This window comes from Zingiber officinale, chromosome 11A (assembly GCF_018446385.1).
Source record: "Zingiber officinale cultivar Zhangliang chromosome 11A, Zo_v1.1, whole genome shotgun sequence".
Classification (NCBI taxonomy): domain Eukaryota; kingdom Viridiplantae; phylum Streptophyta; class Magnoliopsida; order Zingiberales; family Zingiberaceae; genus Zingiber; species Zingiber officinale.
The window spans coordinates 87,820,814-87,841,493 of record NC_056006.1 but is presented as its reverse complement, the minus strand read 5'-3'; the positions used below and the strand labels follow the sequence as shown (position 1 = coordinate 87,841,493).

Sequence of the window (20,680 nt, the reverse complement as noted above, 5' to 3'; positions counted from 1 at the left end):
AGACACAAACTTGAAGAAAACACTAAAGTTTTTGCAAGTTCTCAAGTTTGTGTCAATCTTTGAAAATATGATGTATTTTCATAGAAAACTATTTTTCCATGATAAAGTATACCCTAAGTAATGTCTACACGAAATTTCATGATTTTTGGATTTTTATAGAATTCTCTAGGGATTTCTGAAGTTGGCTGATTTAGAATTTCCGCAACTATCAGACTCCAATCGATCCATGGATCGATTGGAGTGCCTGAATCGATCCGTGGATCGATTCAGAGGGCAATTCTCGTGAGCAGAAGCTCACTGGATCGATCAGCCGATCGATCCACACATCCTGAATCGATCAGTGGATCGATTCAAATAGGTTGAATCGATTGGAACCCAGCTCCAATCGATCCAGGATGCTGATTTTGGCTGGGAAAGCCTGATTTCAGCATCTTTAAACCTAATTTAGTCTAGATAACCATTCCAAACCCCTAAAAATACATTTGTATACATAAAAAGGGTGTTTTCGTGTGGAAAACAAGGATGGATTGGTTAAGGAAGGCTAAGTTGAAGTTTAAGTTGAGGTTTGTTTCAAATTTTGAATATTTGAACCTCAAAACTTCTAAAATTGGGTTTCCTAAAGTTTTGGGGATTCCAAGTCATTGTTGGTGCAATGACAGAAGTTACCACCATGTCTTTAGGGGGAGGGACTCTTTAAAGACATGAAAATTATTTTTCATGAACCTTGGAAGGTGGTCAACCTTCCGTTAAGAACATGCTCAAGGTTGAGCGTTTGAACTTTAATGGGGAGTGGATATCCTCATTGTTCAAGTGACTTCAAGTGGATAATGCTCAAGGATGGGCATTTGCCTACATTGGGGGAGAATGTAGGGTTAATGTTAATGAAGGGTGTGGGTCCTTCATTATCGTGTTGGTCACAACGAGTGAAGTTGTGAACAACGATGAGCAACTCTTCAGGGAGAGAGTTTTCAACAATGGGGCATTTGTTGAAGAGTGCCCAAAATTGAGGCACGGGTTGATGTGTGCTCAAAGATGGTTTGATGTGTGCCAATAGGGGGAGAATGAAAGGGAGTAAGTTAGACTTTCATTACCTAGAGGGAGTTTGCCCTCTTAGGGGGAGAATGAAGGGCTTAACTTATGTATTCATTACCTAGTGGCATGAAGAAGGTTTAGGCTATGGGATTAGCCTAACTTACATGTGGTATTGTAAGTGATAGTGTTGGTAATGTCAAACATCAAAAAGGGGGAGGTTGTTGGTGCAACATCCCTCAGGTCAAGGTTGACCTGGTTGACCAAGCTTGAGTCTTGGTTTGGGTTTCGATGTTTGACAATGCAAGGTTGATTGAAGAAGAGTCAAGTAGGTCAAGGATGACCGGATACTTGACTGGGAAGTCCTAGTGAGTGAAGCTAGGCAGGAGGAAAATCCTGGTGAGTGAAGCCAGGTGAAAGACTTAGTGAGTGAAGCTAGGCAATTGGGAAGTCCTAGTGAGTGAAGCTAGGCAGGAGGAAAATCCTGGTGAGTGAAGCCAGGTGAAAGACCTAGTGAGTGAAGCTAGGCAATTGGGAAGTCCTAGTGAGTGAAGCTAAGCAATTGGGAAAGACCTAGTGAGTGAAGCTAGGCAATTGGGAAAGTCCTGGTGAGTGAAGCCAGGCAAGAGGAATCCAAATGGGTCAAGGTTGACCAGACATTTGGTGAGAGTCCAAGTAGGTCAAAGGGATTGACCGAATACTTGGCACGAGAAAGAAAAGTCCAAGTAGGTCAGAGGGACTGACCGGATACTTGGCAAGAAAAGAAAAGTCCAAGTGGGTCAAAGGGATTGACCAGACACTTGGTGAGAGAGTCCTAGCTGGTCAAGGGTGACCGGATGCTAGGTCTTATGTACCAACAAGTCATGGTTGACTAGATGTTGGTTTAGGGGGCTTTAGACTTGGTTTTGGACAAAAACCAAGGTTTGGATTGATCCGTGGATTGATCCAGCAGGTTTGGATTGATCCGTGAATTGATCCAGCAGGTTTGGATTGATCCGTGGATCGATCCAGTAGATTTGGATAGATCCGTGGATCGATCCAGAATATCTGGATCGATCCGCCGATCGATCCGGTGAGTCCCCGCGAACAGAACCCCTCTGGATCGATCCGTGGATCGATCCAGAGGTCCCAATCGATCAGTGGATCGATTGGGACGCTGCTGTTTCGCGCGATAAGCGCTGGATCGAGCACAGAGGCGCTCTGGATCGATCCGTGGATCGATCCAAAGCCTCCCCGATCGATTGGGAGCAATCCAATCGATTGGGATTCGACCGTTGGCGTCGTTTATAGCTGTTGGCGTGCGATTCCTTCAGTAGAACTTCACCGATTGATTTCAGATTCATCACAGCTCCTCCCCAGCACTCTCTAAGCTCCTCACCGCCAGTTCTTGAAGGTTCTTGGAGGTTCATCCAAGTCAAGAGGCGAGTTGCAACGAGAAGAAGAAGAAGCTAGGGTTTTTACTGCATCTCTTGTAAGCTTTTGCTTATTCTTTACTACCCTTTCTTCTACTTGTATTGAGAGTCTTGTAGGGCTTCTCCGCCTTCGGTAGTTACCGAAAAGGAGTGTTTATTAGTGGAGGTGTGTGTGTGTGCGTGGATCCTTGGACTAGTCACCTCTTGTGAGGTGGATACCAAGTAAAATCCTATTGTTAGCATTGTTGTAGTTTGTTTCTTTGTATTCCGCTGCGCATCACTTTGAAGAAACAAGCAACGAAGCACGACGAGCACACGCGAAGCTATTCACCCCCCCTCTAGCTACTTTTCGGTCCTAACAAACTTCTGTTGTACGATCCTCTGTTTGACCATGCCGCCCGTCGACGACACTAATTCCCAAAAGGATATAGAAGGATTTCTTACTGTGTCTGTTGCTTGACCAAATGGAATGTCCGCCCAACTGAAAGTTCCTTGCCCAAGTGTCATTCGTTGCTGGGCCGAGCGAAATGGCCGCTCGGCCGGAAGCCCATTGTCGCGTCGAGCGGTAGAGCCGCTCGGCTGAAAGTCCTTGGTCCATGTCGTCCGTCATCGAGCCGAGCGGAAGAGTCGCTCGGCTCGTCCTCTGCGGGTCCCTTGAGCGTAGCTTTGATTACTTCATGTCGGAGATAGTAGCTAGGTCGGTGTTTAACCCCTGCTCGGGCTATGTCCCACTCGACCGGCTAAGACTCTCCGTCCGTCAACCCTTTTAACTCTGACCTTCGTTGATCTCCACCATGACAACAAAACGGGACCCCTCCTTATCATCGCATCAGTTATCAAAGCACACTTCATAACATAAATACAAGGGACCATTTAAAAGATATTTCTTTATAAAATTATCCTGGTTAAATATTTCAGCATAGGGTTTAGGTATATGTTAGGGCTAGATGATCTAATCTTTTCAAATTTCATACGTTTTAATTTTTTTTAAAAAAAATTAAGTGCCATGAATTTTGTTAGAACTTTTATTTCATAAAATTTAATAATCTTTTATTTCTTAAATAATACAAGCATTTAATTAATTTTGAAAAATCTATTGAATAATATCAGTAATTAATTTATATTGTCAGTTATTTCTTAATTAGTTAATTAGTTAAATAAATTTGTGCACTAATGCATATATAGAAAATATTAACATGCGCATACTTTCTATTTAAATACAATAGCAAGCAATCAATTATATTGAGTAATGATTGTTATAAAACACAATAAATTATCTTGCTGTATAATTGGTTAAAGGATGACATATTTATTGTAATAGGACAAATGATCAATTTTTTACTGGCACATATCTTAGTGAAAAAAACTTCTCTTATCTTTCATGATTTATTTTTCTTTATATGACTGGGAAGTGAGGGCACTTGAGCTAAGCATAATTATTTTTTTATTTTTTTATTTTTAATAAAACACAATAAATTGTTTTTTAAAATAATATTCATTATTGTAAATTGGAAAAGAGAATGCATGCCATATATATCAAATAAATGAAAATATTAATAAATATTATAATTATATGTGCCAAAAAGGATGATTTTAAATTTTTTATATTTTAAATTAAGAAAAGTGCACATAATGTGCAATGAATAATCATCATGCATATGTATTATAATATATTTATTTAGAAAATATTTATTACTAATTATTTAAAAAATATCTTTAACAACTTGAGGTTGAGCTCAAGGATCAGTTTCATGTATTTTTATAAAATAAATGGTCATTTGAATTTTAATATTCTTATATCCTGTTTATTTATTTACTTCCAATAATTTTAAATTAACAACTACTTATTAGAAAGCACAAGATTTTATTAGAAAGCACAAGATTTTACTTAGAGCATATCTCTTGATCCCATTTTATAGATAAGGAGATGGATCGTTCATAATTACGATCGGATCATGATCACGATCCGATCGTAATTGGTTGTGATTTTTTTTTGAGTTCACGGTCCCATCTAGATTATAGTTTTGTTTGGAAAGGGCGGCCAGAAACTGCTCGGAGGCCACACCTACTCAGCGTCCAACAACGTGATCACTTGTCCACCACCGGTGACCTCCGGCTGTCCTCTTTGAACTAAACTATAACTTGGAGGGGACGATGAACCCAGAAAAAAATTACAATCAATTGTAACTAGATCATGGTCACGATTTGATTACAATTACGAATGATTTATCCCTTCATTAGAATTATTTGGAAATATCCCCTCGATTTTACTAAAATAATAGTTAATTTTGAAGCAGCAAATTATTGGCCAAACCTCTGTTTGGTTCTTGACAGTTATCATTTCTTTTAGTTTTTAGCAAATAGCATTTAATAATTGGGAAAATAAAAAAATATTTTTGATTAACTTTCTGATTATATTCACTTATTTTCAAATCTTTTACTTTGTTTGCATTTTAATTTCTAAATGTAAAATAAAAAAAAAAACAGCAGCTTAAAAAGACCCATTTGACTCGAATTTATTTAAAATTTTAAAATATAATGTCTAATGAAACTAATTATCGAATGACATTTTTATGAATTCAACGGCCACGGCGAGTCGGTATTAATTACAATCATCCGCATATTATTCGCATTTGTCGTTTTCGCTGCAGCTTCATCGATTGGAAGGGAAATTTGCCCTAACCCTAATCCTATCCTTTTTTATTTTCACGAATTTCTTCGGTTTATGCTTGGAAGGCGTCCGATTCTTGGTATTCTGACCCGTGTGCAGGGCCGGTCTTGGAGGAGGGCGAAACTGGACGATGACCCTGAGCCCATAATTTGAGAGGGCCCAAATTTTTTTTTATTTTTAGTATTATGTATTATAGGCATGTAATTGAGGCCTTGAATAGTTGGGTCCAAATTCATATTTCAGAATCTTTTGATATTATCTTTTACTTTTATCTTTTTAGGCATGTAATTGGGGTCTTGAGTAGTTGGGGTCTAAATTTATTTTGGACCTTTTTTTTTCCGCCCCGGGCCTCCTCTGTAGAAGGACCGGAGCTACCCATGTGGATGTTTAATAGGAACCAGGGATTATCACATGAAAAAATAGAAGGAAAGAAAATGAAAAAGATATAAGATGATCATTTTGAGAGGATTAACCTTCAATAATCAAGTGAAATTGATTAACCAAATAGAAAATTACTTGTCTATCAAAATTATATAAAATCATTTTAAATAGTCACCTAAAATATCTTTTCCAAAGGAAAAATCTAAAAGAAAAATAAAAAAAAAAAATATTTTCAAAAAAATAAAGGTTTAAGTTATTTAAAAGATATATTAGAAAAGGAAAAAGTCTAAACTCTATTTTAAAAAAGAAAATAATATTAAAAGATTTATTTGAATAAATCTAGATCTTATCAATGTTAATCATCCCCCAACAAGTCCGAAAGATTCTAGAAAACTCACCATTGCAGGTGCATACTAATTATGAAAAACTTATCATTTTTTTTTAATCATTGTTATCTACATTCTATTTTAAGGCCATTGACCTCTATTGGTTGTTTGTTGTCCTCACGTCCTTAGCTAAGTGCGGAAGTTCAGGTGTTGCCTCATATTGCTGTTTTATTTCATAGATATTATTTAGAGTGTGTTTGGTTTAAGTTATCATGTATAATTTTAATTATGTGATTATCAGATAATCAATATTATGAAAAATAAAATATAATTTAATATTATTTGATTCAACCTAGATAATATAATAAAAATTTATTTATTTAAATATTTTAATGTATAATTTAATTTAATATTTTACTGTATTAACTTTAAGTTACAAAGTCTAACTATACCAATTATTATTATTTGTTCGTTTTAAATTTTATGTTTTTTTTACTTTATTTTTTTATTTGACGTTTTTTTACTTTACCTTTATTTTTTTTACTTTACGTTTCGTGTTTTTTTGACGTTTTATTTATTTATTTTCTATTATTTTTTTAATTTACGTACCCTTTTTTTATTTTCCATTGGTTTTTTCCTTTACGTGACTTTATTTTTTTTAAAGTTTTTTTAACTTTCCTATATATATATATATATATATATATATATAATATTTTCAAAAATATAACTTTATTTTTAAAATAAAATATCACATATTTTTATTTTTTTATTTAGTTTTTATAATTTAAAATAAAATTTTTGGTATAAAAAATTTTAGAGGTATTTTTTTTTCTAAAATATAAATATCGGAGGATATTTTTGGTAAAAAAATTCGTTAACTCTGGAATTAAAAAAAATCTCACTTTTCTAACATTTTTCGATTCCGGATTGCATGCCCTTTTTGTTGACATGTCGGATATGAATCATTACTTGGTAATCGCCAATTACCTAAACCAAACAAAATTTTTAATAACCTTGGATGAATAACCAAGATTATCCAGGATAACCCCTAACTAAAATCTATCTTCCTTTTGGATTTCCTGTGTTGTCTAGGATAATTTAGTGAAGGGCGTGGTCTATTTGGTTTTATAGTTCGGACTGGTTCATGTCCTTGTTAGTTACATTTTGATTTGTTGTAAGAGCATACACAGTGGGAGCTTCGAAGAGCTCCCACTATGACGTGTTATGAGGGAGAAACCTCCCTCCCATAGTGGGAGGGAGGTTTTTCACTCGCACGAAGAAGCGGCTCTGTCGTTACAGAGCCACTTCTTCGTGGTTTTTATTTTTTTTTATATTTTAATTTTTTTAATAATTAAAAAAAAGGACAAGAGAGCAACGGTTAACAGATTGCATGCCGTTGAACAATGGCTAATTTTTAGCCGTTGTTCAATATTTTAATTTCATTATTTAATATATAAAAAAATCTATAAATATGGGATCAATTTCATTCATTCCATTGCAATTTTTGCTCTCAACTCATTTCTTCCTTTCATTCCCTATTTGTATTCAAGATGGATGAAAATCTCAATACTTCCTTTACGAATCTTTTGAATTCTTCAAATTCATCTTCTCAAGATACTCGCACTCCTCCAAATATCCAATATCCTCATATTTTCTCTCACCCACAATATCCTCCAAATGTTCAAAAAATTTCATATGTTCCACAATATTCTCCAAATTTTTCAAATTCCCAAAGTTCTCAAAATTTTTTGCAGACATGGAATCCAAGTAACGCCGCCCCAGCTCCATTTGGTATGTATCCATCCCAAGATTGGTCAGCAATGGGTAGCCAACTTGGGATGCCTTATCCTTACGTATTTTCTCCTACTCAACCACCTGTCATACATTCGAATGAATCAAGAAGGGCAACTATTGATCCATCTATCAGCGACAAAGAATCTCTAACACCATCATTTGTTCCTGCAACTCAGTTGCCACCACACTCATCACAAGAGGAGCGTGAAGTTGAGCTGGAGGAAAATGAATCGAAACGAAGATTTTGATCTCTCGATGAAAATGTGGTATTTGCGAAGTTATGGGCAACTATAAGCACTGATGCAATCATTGGTAATGACCAGAAGGATCAAGCTTTTTGGAAACGTATAGCTGATTACTACAACAAACATCGCCCCACTGGCTCTATGACGAGAAGTTATCAGCGGCTGAAATCACATTATTATAGGTTTGCACCAATGGTAAATGAATTTTCTGTAACTTATATTAATTTTTATACTCATCGGCAAAGCGGTTGGAGTGACGAGAATGTGTTGGAGAATGCATTGAATATGTGGAAAGCCAACAACAAAGGCAAGGATTTTAAGTATATACATGTGTGGAGGGTTCTCAAACAATATGAGAAATATACTCCACAATCAGTTGCTCATTACTCTAACAAGAAGGCAAGGACATCCGAATCAGGGGTAAACACTTCAACATCAAATCCAGATACAAGTGTCGATTTAGATGACTCTGAAGTCCGCATTCGTCCTATAGGGCAAAAGACAGTGAAGAGAAAGGGCAAATCTAAAGCCAGAGAGAGTGACACAATGGAATATAGCATCGACAAAGAATGACAAGATATTAAAGAATATCAAATCCAAAAAATGGCTTTGCGGGAAACCGAGATCTTTCATAAGGATTATGAAATTCTTACGAAGGATACTAGTGAGATGACACCAGGACAACTTTATTTATATGAGAAAATGATGGAAAAAATTAAACAGAGACATGGCTTGGTGTAGATGAGTTTACGTTTATTTTTAGGACTATTATTATAATTTATGTCTTTTTATTTGATGCACTGTAATATTTATGTATTTTTTTTAATTATTAATGTTGTTTCATGTTAGCAATTTATAAATTTAAATTTTATAAAAAATTAATGGTGTATAATATAAAATATGAAGGAGAATTGAGAATTATATATAATGAAAAGTGTGGGACCCATGAGAGAGTTGTTGAGAGGTTTTTTGATAGTGAAAGGAGGTATGAGGTTTTTAACTTTTGATGTGGGACAGACGTAGCAACGAAGGAGCTCTCAACGGGGTCTATCCGCTGTGGATGCTCTAAACTTATGTGCAAAAGTGACCCATTTTAGAGTTAGACAATTTAAGTAGATTAGACTAATATCTCTTAGTGTTCATGTTGTGTAAGCTTAGATTAAAATATTCAATCTTTTTCTCATATTCAGTTGGCGTTTGTGCAGACATTTTGAAAAATGTTTTTTTCCCCATTCTTTGTGATGATTTCTGCGAAGAACTGGCTACTTTTGAGTTTAATGGTACTAAGATATTGAAGGAAATCTTTTTGTTATGAGTAAATATATATGTGTGATTGTGGCCTCTTGCAATTTTTTTTCTTTTTGGACACTTGCATAATAATTTATAATTGTGATTTCTGAATCTATAGGATGGTGCATCAATCAATGAACATGGTCCCTTTTATATTTTGTAAAATCATATTTTCTTGTTTCTCTTTAGGATGGTGTTATTTCTTTGAATATTTATATTTATTTTTTCATCGATTTTGTTTGAAAATTTTCTATCATGTTTATGTGGTTATTCTTATCCTTAAAATACATTAATATCGATGCCACTTTGATGATAAGGATGAAATGGTAGAAGATTATGAGATGGGCGATGTAGAAGATGACATGCATGAAGAATTTCAAGATAGAGCGATGGGCTATTGACTCTGATGATGAAGAATATGGCCTGTTGGTATGCTTATATCTACTTCTTTCCTCTTTAGTTCCTCCATTTAACAGGATGAAACATTTGTAATATTATCACTCATTTTAGTTTATCTTTGATAAAATACAAACTTCTCATCTATTGTATTGCTTTCCTAATTGTTCTTCAATGATTTCTTATTTCTATGTCTTTCACAACTTAGTGTCTTTGTAATTTTCAGAATGGAAGGGCAAATGATATTTCCTCTGCTCAAGAAAGGAACGGAAAAGATATTCAAGGAATACCATGGAGGTCACTAAACATTACATGTGAGAGGTATAGACAAACCAGGCTGGAGAAGTACAAAAACTATGAAAATGTTCCAAATTCTTAAGAACAATCTGAAAAGTCATGAACATGAACTTTGATGAATGAGTAGCTCAGTTGCATTTACCAGCAAACACATCTTTGTTTGATGACCATCCAGCTCCTTTTTTTCCCATTAATAGTGTAGGAATGCAAACCAGCTGAGAAAGGTGGCATGTATTATGAGTTCCAGTGAAATACAAGATCTATCAAATCCACTATTCTTCATTTCCAAATGAGTAAATTTGTTCCATCCTTTGGCTTAAAACTAATAATTCCACTTCTGTACAATCTCATGATCTTGCCAAAATGAGTTACTTAATCAGATTGGCATGGAGGGGTTTGCATTTCAAGTAAATTAATCAAATTTTTAGCATGCTCAGATTTTTGTGGTTTTAATTTAAATTATGAAAACGTTTTCTTCATCAGTGATGTAGAAAGGAACCCATTTGCTAGTAATCTGTTGGAATCTATTATATATTTATATTGGATCCATAATCCAATCTCTTGATTTTCCAGTAGGATAGTGCTCAAGCACAAACATTCTCTCATCACATATGTAAATTTCCATCTAGCGATCAGGTTCTCATAATACAAAAATGATCACTGTTTGATGGTTTCACATGGGTTACACTACTGCACACCCATATCAGCTTCCTGTTGTTTGTACTTTGTATCGGTCGTTACTTTATGAGGGCAAGTACTCTTATTGATGACCCCTATTCCATTTTGAATTTGCAGCTGAGAAATTTGGTTTGGGCTACATCAAAGCATGATGCCTACTTAATGTCACACTATTCTGTACTTCATTGGTCCGCTTTAAATGGGGAAAAAAATGAAGTTATCAATGTTTCAGGGCATATAGATCCATGTGAGGTGTGCTAATAGAATCAGTTTTACTTTATTGTTGCTGATATATTTTAACTGTGTTCTTCTCACTTAAGGTGTTTTTGAGAATTGAGGTTATGATTTTTGATATTTGGAATGCATTTCTTAAGTTAGGTTTACAAAAATAGCATCTGTCTATAGAAACACCCTGGTAGCTTGTTGGAAGGGTTTTCGCAGACATAAGTTAGTACATTAGCTGTGGAAGCTAACTTGCTTGTAGCAGGAGGATTCAAAGGTGAACTTATCTATAAGGTAATCTTCCTAATCTTAGGTTTCTTATGTTTTTTACATGGTTTTTATTGTTATTGTTTTGTCTGCTACATTTGAAAGAATCTGTACTTGTAGCTTAGAGGTTGGTTAATGATTGAGCTACTTATGTGTTGTGTTATACTCTGACTAGTTGACCAGCCCTGTTTGTCTAAACAATTTTTTAACCATAAATATTGCTGACTAAATAAATACACGGAACTTGTTTTTTGTTGTAGATATCTCCATGATTGCTAAAATGTTTGTTCGATAGTTGATCTTTATTTCATGGCAATGTTCATGATTTGATGGAAAAGCCAGTATTGAAATTCATGTTTTAATGTGCTTCCAAAAAATTTTGAGCACAAGAACTGCCCCTTCAGGAATAATTGAAGAATGTTGTTTTAGATATTTTTTGGTTCATGGAATCAGAGATCACCATTAGAATAAGCATTGCCCGTCTGTTGTTCACATTGTAAATTGACAAGAATGTGAGTTTGAACAAATCCATTGAAAGGAATGTGATAATACTATCTTTTAGTTTCCAATATTACTCATCTTAAAAATATCATTTGATTATTTATAATATTAACATGAGTTGAATATTTACTAATATATTATATTTCATATTTTAAACATCAACTTTATATAAAAGCATAGGGTAATCTTATCCTCCAATTAGAGGGAATATAAGATAGTGGGCATCACTTCATTGGGTCCTATGGGGATGTGATTCTCATGAGGCATGTAAGAGGTCTGAGAATCTTAAAAAATTGGTTGTACAAAACTAAACAAAGTAATTGCATACCTATCATAGCTTTTCTGGGAGTTCAAGATTCCATGAAGGAAACATGCCCTTATAAATAAAACTCCTAACTGATTGATCTCTATTTGGTTCCATTTTGGACCGTCTTGCAATTCTATTTTGCTTGTAAGCAGCTCTCAAACTCCATTGCTAAATTAGGCTAGATTTTATGTACTGGTTATTACTACTATGCCTTTTTGTGTCCTTTGAGTGGCCCTCATTTAATCGTTTGGTCATCAGTGTTGATTTTATCTGTACCAATTTTTGAGAAATCATAGAGAGGTCAGCTAATCATTTATAGCCACTGCATTCATGCAGCACACTTGTTTTTTAACCATTAGAAGTTTGTTGTTGCATAACCGTGTGCTTGTGTCCACTCCCATTCCTTGGCTATTCTCCATCTGACCTAAATCATTTAATTGCTACTTCTTTCCAACAATGCAGTTTTGTTTATCAGCTAACCAATATATAGAGACCAAGCGAACTGAAACTATACTGTGCTTTTGTATATTTAATTTCACTGTAGTTGCTGGCCTAATTGGTAGTCAGGTCATCGTTCCTGGAACACTGCTAGCTTGACTAGATTGGCTAATTGTTTGTCATTCGAGAATTGACAAGAATAGCTAAGATGCCATTAGGTTTGCCGGTTTGACCCACTTTTGTGAGTATTTGTTGTTTGTGGAATTTGATTTGTCGAGGCTTGGTAGAAAACATTGAGCTAGTTAGGATATGCAACCTTATCTAAACTCTAATAATGTTCATATTTTAACCAATCAACAATCACCTGCCAATTATGGAGTGTTATCACTCTCATTTGCCACCAATGGGATTCTGGGGGTATGAAGATGGTTGGCGCTTGTTTTTATTGACCGTGGAGTTTGTTGCATGTGCATATTACTTGCAAAATTGCAACTGTGTGAATTTGACATTGTTATTCTCTTGTTTCATAGCTAGCCTTTCTTGTTCTAATAGTCACATTGCAGGCAGTGGTTTGACATGGCCACTGCCTATCAATCTATTTAACATTTTAATCCCTTAGATAATCTATTTGATCTCTATTAACAACCTTTTTAAACCAATCAACACTCATCTCCCAAACAATTTATAAGATTGTTATCACCACCACCACCCCCACCACCAAGCAGTTGCAGAGTATTAAGCTTTTTTATCCTCTTTCATTGGGTTAACAAAGACTTTCTTCTTCATTTAACTGTAGAAAGCTTGTTCCTACCTGAAGTCTCTTAGTTTGTTATTATTAGTGTGTGTTATAAGCAAGACCTACAAATTAAATGAAACAATAAATAACATATTTGTTTTATTCCATTCAAAATTAGTAAATTATTTCCTTCTTAATCTTCTAATAAGGAAACAAAGATTCTTCATACATTCTTTATGTTAATACTTACAAATCTAGTCCTAGTTTTCTAAATTTATTTTGTATGGTTAATGATGTTCATTCCCTTTTGTTCAACATTGGTAAGAGAGGCGGTGATTTATGGATAGATAGAACTGGGGGACAGTGGATACTTAATTCGGTTGGTTGATGGATTTCCCTATGACAATTGGTATTATGCAGGCCCTTTTCACCACAGAGTTTATGAGACTGAGTGGGTTGGGTGATGGGCTTGAGACAGCAGGCTTTGTCAACCTGAGAAGCTGTGCGTGTGGTTGGGAGGGGAGCTAGGATGCTCACTTTAGCTGCATATTAGGATGAGATGTTACATACAGTAGTCAGTCAAAACTATATCCAAGTGAGATAATCATCTTCGGTGGATGGATCGTTACCCTATGATATCATTGAATATAACCATGTATGAGACTCATTAGAGTGTGATGCAAGGTATAGAATATCGTTCTGTGCTATTTTGCACGAATAATTTTTACCCTTTCTCGAGAGGATAAAATCGGCACAAGAGATGTCCCTGTCTCGACGGCATAAGAAGACTCATGGGATGCCTCCGGTGGCGTCGGAAGAGTCGTGGGATGCCTCCTGGGACGTCGGAAGCATCGAGACATTTTCGGAGGCATCCCGCGACACCTCTTGCGACGCCTTCGACACTTTCGACACCGAAGGCGTCGCAGGACGCCTCTTGCGACACCCTCGCCACCGCACAAGTTGTGGTTTCGGAAAAAATAAAATTATTTTATTTAATTAATTTAAATAATTTATGAGGATGTGTGATATTTCAAACAGACTTTTATAAACTCTAATTAAATTAACCTAATAAAATATATAAAGTATATTTAAAATTAAAATAAATTTTATTAATTATATTTACAAAATTTATTTTTAAATATTTTTAAATTTCATTTAAAATTTTAAAAAAATATAATAATTCTTATTTATATTCTATTTTAAATTTCATTAAATTTAAAAAATATTTAAAATTTTAAAAAATTCTATTTTTTTTTAATTTAATAAATTAGATTTATATTCTGTCATTTTTTTATTTTTTTATATTCTTTTATTTGATATTTTTTACTATTTAAAATATATATTATTTAATTAATAATTAATTAAATATATAAATAGTTAATTTATACCATTATTATATATAAAGTAATATCTTGTATTAATTTTGTATACTTATTATTATAATAGATATATCCATTTTAATTCAAGTTATTGATATATCAATTTTATTTAAATAAAATTATTTTTAATTATTTTTTCTTAACAATATTAAGTTATTTTTTTTTTAACTTATACAAAACTAATATACAACTTATTTTTATATATACGATAAACGTATTTATGTTATAATTATTATATATAAATAAAAAAATATCGAAAAGGTATCGTCAACTAGATGTGGCGTGTATGATTAAGATCTAAGTTATGATGCTCACTTTAGCTTTAAATTAGGTTATGAATGTCGAAACTTCCATACTGTAGCTAACTTTAGCGCACCTGTGCTACAGTCTTCTATTTATATGATGTCGTTTTGGTTATTAGTTTATTTTGGTTAAACTTGGAAGCTGGAATACATAAGTCTGTACTTTTTCTCTAAAGGCCTTAGTTGCCCTTCTATTTTCAGTATGATTTCTCTGTGTTATATTTGAAAAGTTTAAGCTGTCTGGTACATCTAATATATAGATAATTTATTGTTAATGTGGCTCAAATAATTTGGTCCCTTAGCTGGTGATCCCGTCCGGAGGCTGAGTCGGACAGAGGCTGGTCGTGGTGGACTGGGCGTTGACAGAAAGTCGCGGGCGATGCAGGCTCCCCACGGGTGGCTGACGCCGCTACAGGACCCTGCGCACACTCAGACGATCCCCCTTCTTACGTTAGGGACCGAAACCCAGGGAAAAAGTCCCCGGATCAGGCCCTCCGACGCTCAAGTCAGGTCCTTTTTCCCCAGAAAGAACAGAGAGAAGCAGAAGGGAAAAACAGTTGTGGAAAGAAGTGACGAGAGAGTGTGTGCGCGTACCTGCGTACGAGGGATTTCTCCTCTTTTATGCATCCTCCTGCTAGAACCTGCCCTCCTGTCAGAAAACGTTAGACGCCTCGCTTTGTCCGCTAGTCCTGGACACCTGTCGCGCTCCTATTTGCTATGAGAGCATCTTTCTGTTTAGGAACCTCCGCCTTCGCGCTTGGGTTTTGTCCTGTAGTGAGAGACAGTTGTCAGGCTACTACTGGCTATGAGGGCATCTTTTCGTTTCAGGAACCTTCGCCTTCGCCCGCATCGTTGGTATGTAATGATTACCCCTGACGGACCGTTGAGATTCTCCGCTCCCGTATTACCTAGCTCCTCCGCTTCATGGTGTCCTCGCACCAGCCTGCGCCTGTGGTTCCCCTTTCCAGGCCTCTAACTCGCAGACCTGTAGCCCTAACTGTCTAGACATAGCTACGCTGATCTCCATCCTGCATCCTGCGCTTTATACTTCCTGGCCCTCAACCGCAGGTCTGTAGCTCGGGCTGCTTCCGCTCAGCTCTGCCAACCCTGACCCATTGGCCTATACTTCCAATTCTTGGCTTCTGCTTAGCTCTGCCGATACCAACCTGCATCCTGCACTTTGTACTTCCTGGCCCTCTACTGCAGGTCTGTAGCTCAGGCTGGCCCTGCTTAGCTCTGCTGATCCTGACCCATTGGCCTATACTTCCAATTCTTGGCTTCTGCTTAGCTCTGCCGATACCAACTTGCATCCTGCACTTTGTACTTCCTGGCCCTCTACTGCAGGTCTGTAGCTCGGGCTGGCCCTACTCAGCTCTGCTGATCCTGACCCATTGGCCTATACTTTCAATTCTTGGCTTCTGCTTAGCTCTGCCGATACCAACTTGCATCCTGCACTTTGTACTTCCTGGCCCTCTACTGCAGGTCTGTAACTCTGCTGATCCTGACCCATTGGCCTATACTTTCAATTCTTGGCTTCTGCTTAGCTCTGCCGATACCAACTTGCATCCTGCACTTTGTACTTCCTGGCCCTCTACTGCAGGTCTGTAACTCGGGCTGGCCCTGCTTAGCTCTGCTGATCCTGACATGTCTCCGCCTGGTTCTGCAGATGCTGAGCCCTGACTGCCCTGTTAACTTACCTTTTCGAGCGCCAGTTAGCCATGACTATTGACCGCCACCTCCTCGTGACTTTTGACCGTCACGCGGCCTTGACTCTTCTCTTGGGCCCCTCCGATACCAACCGTATCACAAGCCTCCCCCACAAGTCTAGTCGAAGGAAGACGAGAGTCTGGCTGACTAGACCTCCGCGCATTTCTGTGACTTCGGCATATCTTTGTGATCTCAGCAGATCTCTGTGTATTTACCTCAGCGTATCTCCATGACCTCAGCATATCTCTGCGCTCTTCTGCTTCCTGCGCCACGCGCCTACTTTTGTGTCGCATCGCTTGGGATACCCTGCCTTTTTCATTATGTCGCCAGTCGCTTGGAGTGTTGCGCCCATGCCTTTGCTTTGACTTGTCCACCCGCCCTCTTTATAAAGAGCCTCATGGTCACTTCTTCGATCTATCTTGCTTCGTTCCTGCTTCCCTACTATCTCCTGCCCACCCGCGCTTTACCTGCTTCTTTCCTCCGAAATGCGTTCTCCTTCCTCTAACGAAGTCGATCAACTGCCTTCCCAAATACGGATAGATCAGCTCACCTCGCAACTTGCTGAGAAAGAGCGCGAACTGGAGCGCTTGTCCAGGGATCGAGCTCGTCTGCTGGCTGCCTTGCATGACATGGACTCCCTGTATCGTCTTACAAAATCTCGCGTGCATGCAGAAAAGGCGATGAAAGATGAATACCAGTTTGATCTGCAGCACCAAATTAGCCGCCAAGACCGTTTGCAACGAGAACATGAGACAGAGTTATCTCTCCTCCGTGCGGTTCTTGAGGACAAGCAAGACACGCTCGCCCGGCAGCAAACAGTCATCGACTCCCTTTACGCGGAGCTGGCCAGGGCCGCGGGCGCGCCTGAATCTCCTGACAGGTCCTCGCACAGGAGTGCTCATTCCCCCGGGCCAATTCTTTCCACGAGTAAAAGCTGGCCTGGGGAGTAGTTGTCTCAGTGGCTCCTTTGCCAAACGGCGCTTCTGCTTGTGGCCTAGGCTGTATCCCTCCTTTGCCGAACGGCGTTGCTGCTCTCGTCGATCCGTCCCCTTTTGGCCCTCTTCTCCTGCTTAATTTTCATCTAGCAAACACGTTCTTAGAGATTGGTCCTTGTGTAGGAACCTAGAGTCGCTTCATGATTTCTTTTCATGCATGTATTTTGGGATGATAAAGTAAATGTAGTGCTTGAAAATTGTAACTGTGATGACCGTGTAAAACCTGATTTCGTAGTCAATATTGGCGCTGTAGGAGTAGGGTAGATGGCCTTTCACGCCCCTTGCCCCTTGTATTTGCTGCATATTTGTAATTTGCATAAAATAAATCCAGATATAGCTGACCTGATTATGGAAAACGCTCTGCTCCAGGTGAGGCACATTTCTCGGAAAGGTAGTTAGGCGTATGCACTGAGTTCGCTTATGATTTTCGCAGAGGAGCTGATTTTTGGTTCCCGTATGGGGCCGACCTGAAAGGTCGTTGGGCGCGAGCATAGGACTCACTTTTAATTCTCGCATGGGAGCCGACCTAAAAAGGTCGTTGGGCGTGAGAGCAGAGCTCACTTATAACTCGCACTGGGGTGAGAGTCTGGGACTACCGACCTAAAAGGTCATTGGGCGTTTTTAATTCTCGCATGGGAGCCGACCTAAAAAGGTCGTTGGGCGTGAGAGCAGAGCTCACTTATAACTCGCACTGGGGCGAGAGTCTGGGACTACCGACCTAAAAGGTCGTTGGGCGTGAGCAGGGCTCACTTTTAATTCTCGCATGGGAGCCGACCTAGAAAAGGTCGTTGGGCGTGAGGACAGAGCTCACTTATAACTCGCACTGGGGCGAGAGTCTGGGACTACCGACCTAAAAGGTCGTTGGGCGTGAGCACAGGGCTCACTTTTAATTCTCGCATGGGAGCCGACCTAAAAAGGTCGTTGGGCGTGAGAGCAGAGCTCACTTATAACTCGCACTGGGGCGAGAGTCTGGGACTACCGACCTAAAAGGTCGTTGGGCGTGAGCAGGGCTCACTTTTAATTCTCGCATGGGAGCCGACCTAGAAAAGGTCGTTGGGCGTGAGAGCAGAGCTCACTTATAACTCGCACTGGGGCGAGAGTCTGGGACTACCGACCTAAAAGGTCGTTGGGCGTGAGCAGGGCTCACTTGGGAGCCGACCTGAAAGGTCGTTGGGCGTGAGAGCAGAGCTCACTTATAACTCGCACTGGGGCGAGAGTCTGGGACTACCGACCTAAAAGGTCGTTGGGCGTGAGCACAGGGCTCACTTTTAATTCTCGCATGGGAGCCGACCTAAAAAAGGTCGTTGGGCGTGAGAGCAGAGCTCACTTATAACTCGCACTGGGGCGAGAGTCTGGGACTACCGACCCGAAAGGTCGGTGGGCGGGGGCACGAGGCTCACTTTTAATTCTCGCATGGGAGCCGACCTGAAAGGTCGTTGGGCGTGAGAGCAGAGCTCACTTATAACTCACACTGGGGCGAGAGTCTGGGACTACCGACCTAAAAGGTCGTTGGGCGTGAGCACAGGGCTCACTTTTAATTCTCGCATGGGAGCCGACCTAAAAAAGGTCGTTGGGCGTGAGAGCAGAGCTCACTTATAACTCGCACTGGGGCGAGAGTCTGGGTACTCCGGTCCGAGACCGGTGGCGATGGCGCTGGTCCGAGACCAGTAATGGCACTCCGGTCCGAGACCGGTGGCGATGGCGCTGGTCCGAGACCAGTAATGGCACTCCGGTCCGAGACCGGTGGCGATGGCGCTGGTCCGAGACCCGCTGGACCCTCCTCGCCAATAACGCATATGTGATGCTCTCTTCATCCTCCATCTGCCCCACCCGAACCGCCTTAATTGCTTCTACCGAGCCGGGCGTTAGTCGCCAATTTTGCATTCGCTCCGCCGTGTCCCTCGTCTTCCTGCAAGCATATCACACATAGTATAGGATGTGGGCGGGAGAGAGGGAACATGAACCTTATTCGGCCCTGGGTACGCAACGCTCTTCTAGCTTGTGGGAGCTTCGCGTGCCTTTGCATGCTGGTGTGGTTAATGAACCGGTCCGGGGGCTGTCCCCATCGAGATGCTTGCCTAGCTACTTCGAATGAGCAGCTCTCCTGATCGCCAACCCCTGCCTTCCTAACTTTCGTTGATCAACCCTGTTCCCTGCACGACCTCGAGGGATACCTCTTTTTTAGAGCCACACCTTGTCATGATTACCCCGCCGCGCTCATCTTTAATAGGTGTATTCTTATGCTGACACCTGTCCGTTGCATTTATGGTTCATGCTTCCTGACGTCAGTTTCCATAGCTTTTTTGTACGCCTCCGTGCTTACTCCCCCTTAGACGGCGCGGGGCGGGTTACCCAAAAAGATACTCGGCCCGATTCTCAATGCTTCCTAGGCCTGAATGGGCTTTATAAACCCTAAAGGTCATCTGCCGCTTCCTTTCCAACGCTTCGGTCTCCTCCTCTGTGCTCGTCCTTGTTAGTGCAACTTGCCATCTTCCGGCCTGAGCTCGCGACCCCTCTTCCCTTCTGATCGTCCCTGGCCTGTGATCCTTCTCGCCTCCACCCTTCTGGCTTGCTTCTTCCCCGCGACGATGGATGGTAAGGACCTCCCCTGGTATTCATGCTATCTTTCGGATTTAGACCACCACGACCTGTCGGTATTACAATCCCTTCTGCGATTGGATTCCTCCTATGAGCTTCGACTCCCATCACCTAATGAACATCCTTCGTCCCCTCCTGAAGGTTGTATCACTGTCTTTAAAGATCAGATTATGGGCGGTCTTCGCTTTCCTTTGCATCCCTTTATTTCAGACTTATGCCAATATTGTGGCATCAGCGTCTCCCAATTTGCCCCCAATGTATTTCGAGCTATCTGTGGAACTGTCATCTTATGCCGTATCTATCGGATTCCCTTGACGCCTCACCTATTCCAGCACTTCTATTCTTTCCGTGAGGCGGGGATATTCAACGTTCAGGCCAAGCCGGGCTTTAAGTTCTTTGACGGCCTACCTTCTTCCAATAAGGGCTGGAGGTCCCGCTTTTTCTTTCTTAAACCGCCTTCCCCCTTGGCCGGGCCTTCTCGGTGGCGCCCTCTCCCGGCTTTTCCCCCACATGTTCACGAATCTGCCTGCTTTGCAGCTGCGGACAAGTTGACCGGTGTTCTGGTTCGCTTGTCTGTGTTGATGCTGGAAGGCATCTTATACACCTTCGGTCTTAGTCCCGTCCCTGCAGAAATCGGCGCTCCCTTTGGTAAGTTATCTATTCTTGCACACCGCTCTTCGCTAACTGAGGTGCCTTTTCTTTTTTATTC

The 20,680-nt window shown here is 39.6% G+C and overlaps 1 protein-coding gene across 1 annotated transcript; it reads left to right on the top strand.

Moving 5' to 3' along the window:
• The first annotated feature begins 7,639 nt into the window (after positions 1-7,639).
• LOC122031547 lies at positions 7,640-8,431 on the top strand. Its single transcript, XM_042590646.1, has 2 exons — positions 7,640-7,822; positions 7,892-8,431. Exons 1-2 carry the CDS (start codon positions 7,640-7,642, stop codon positions 8,429-8,431), a joined length of 723 nt encoding a protein of 240 aa, XP_042446580.1.
• Positions 8,432-20,680: the final 12,249 nt, after the last annotated feature.

What these genes read in the sequence shown, in the direction of transcription:
- LOC122031547 (XM_042590646.1), top strand. Translation starts at nt 7,640, where the DNA reads ATGGGTAGCCAACTTGGGATGCCTTATCCTTACGTATTTTCTCCTACT. An exon ending in CATCACAAGAGGAGCGTGAA is followed by an intron (nt 7,823 to 7,891) that starts GTTGAGCTGGAG and finishes GTATTTGCGAAG; the next exon opens with TTATGGGCAACTATAAGCAC.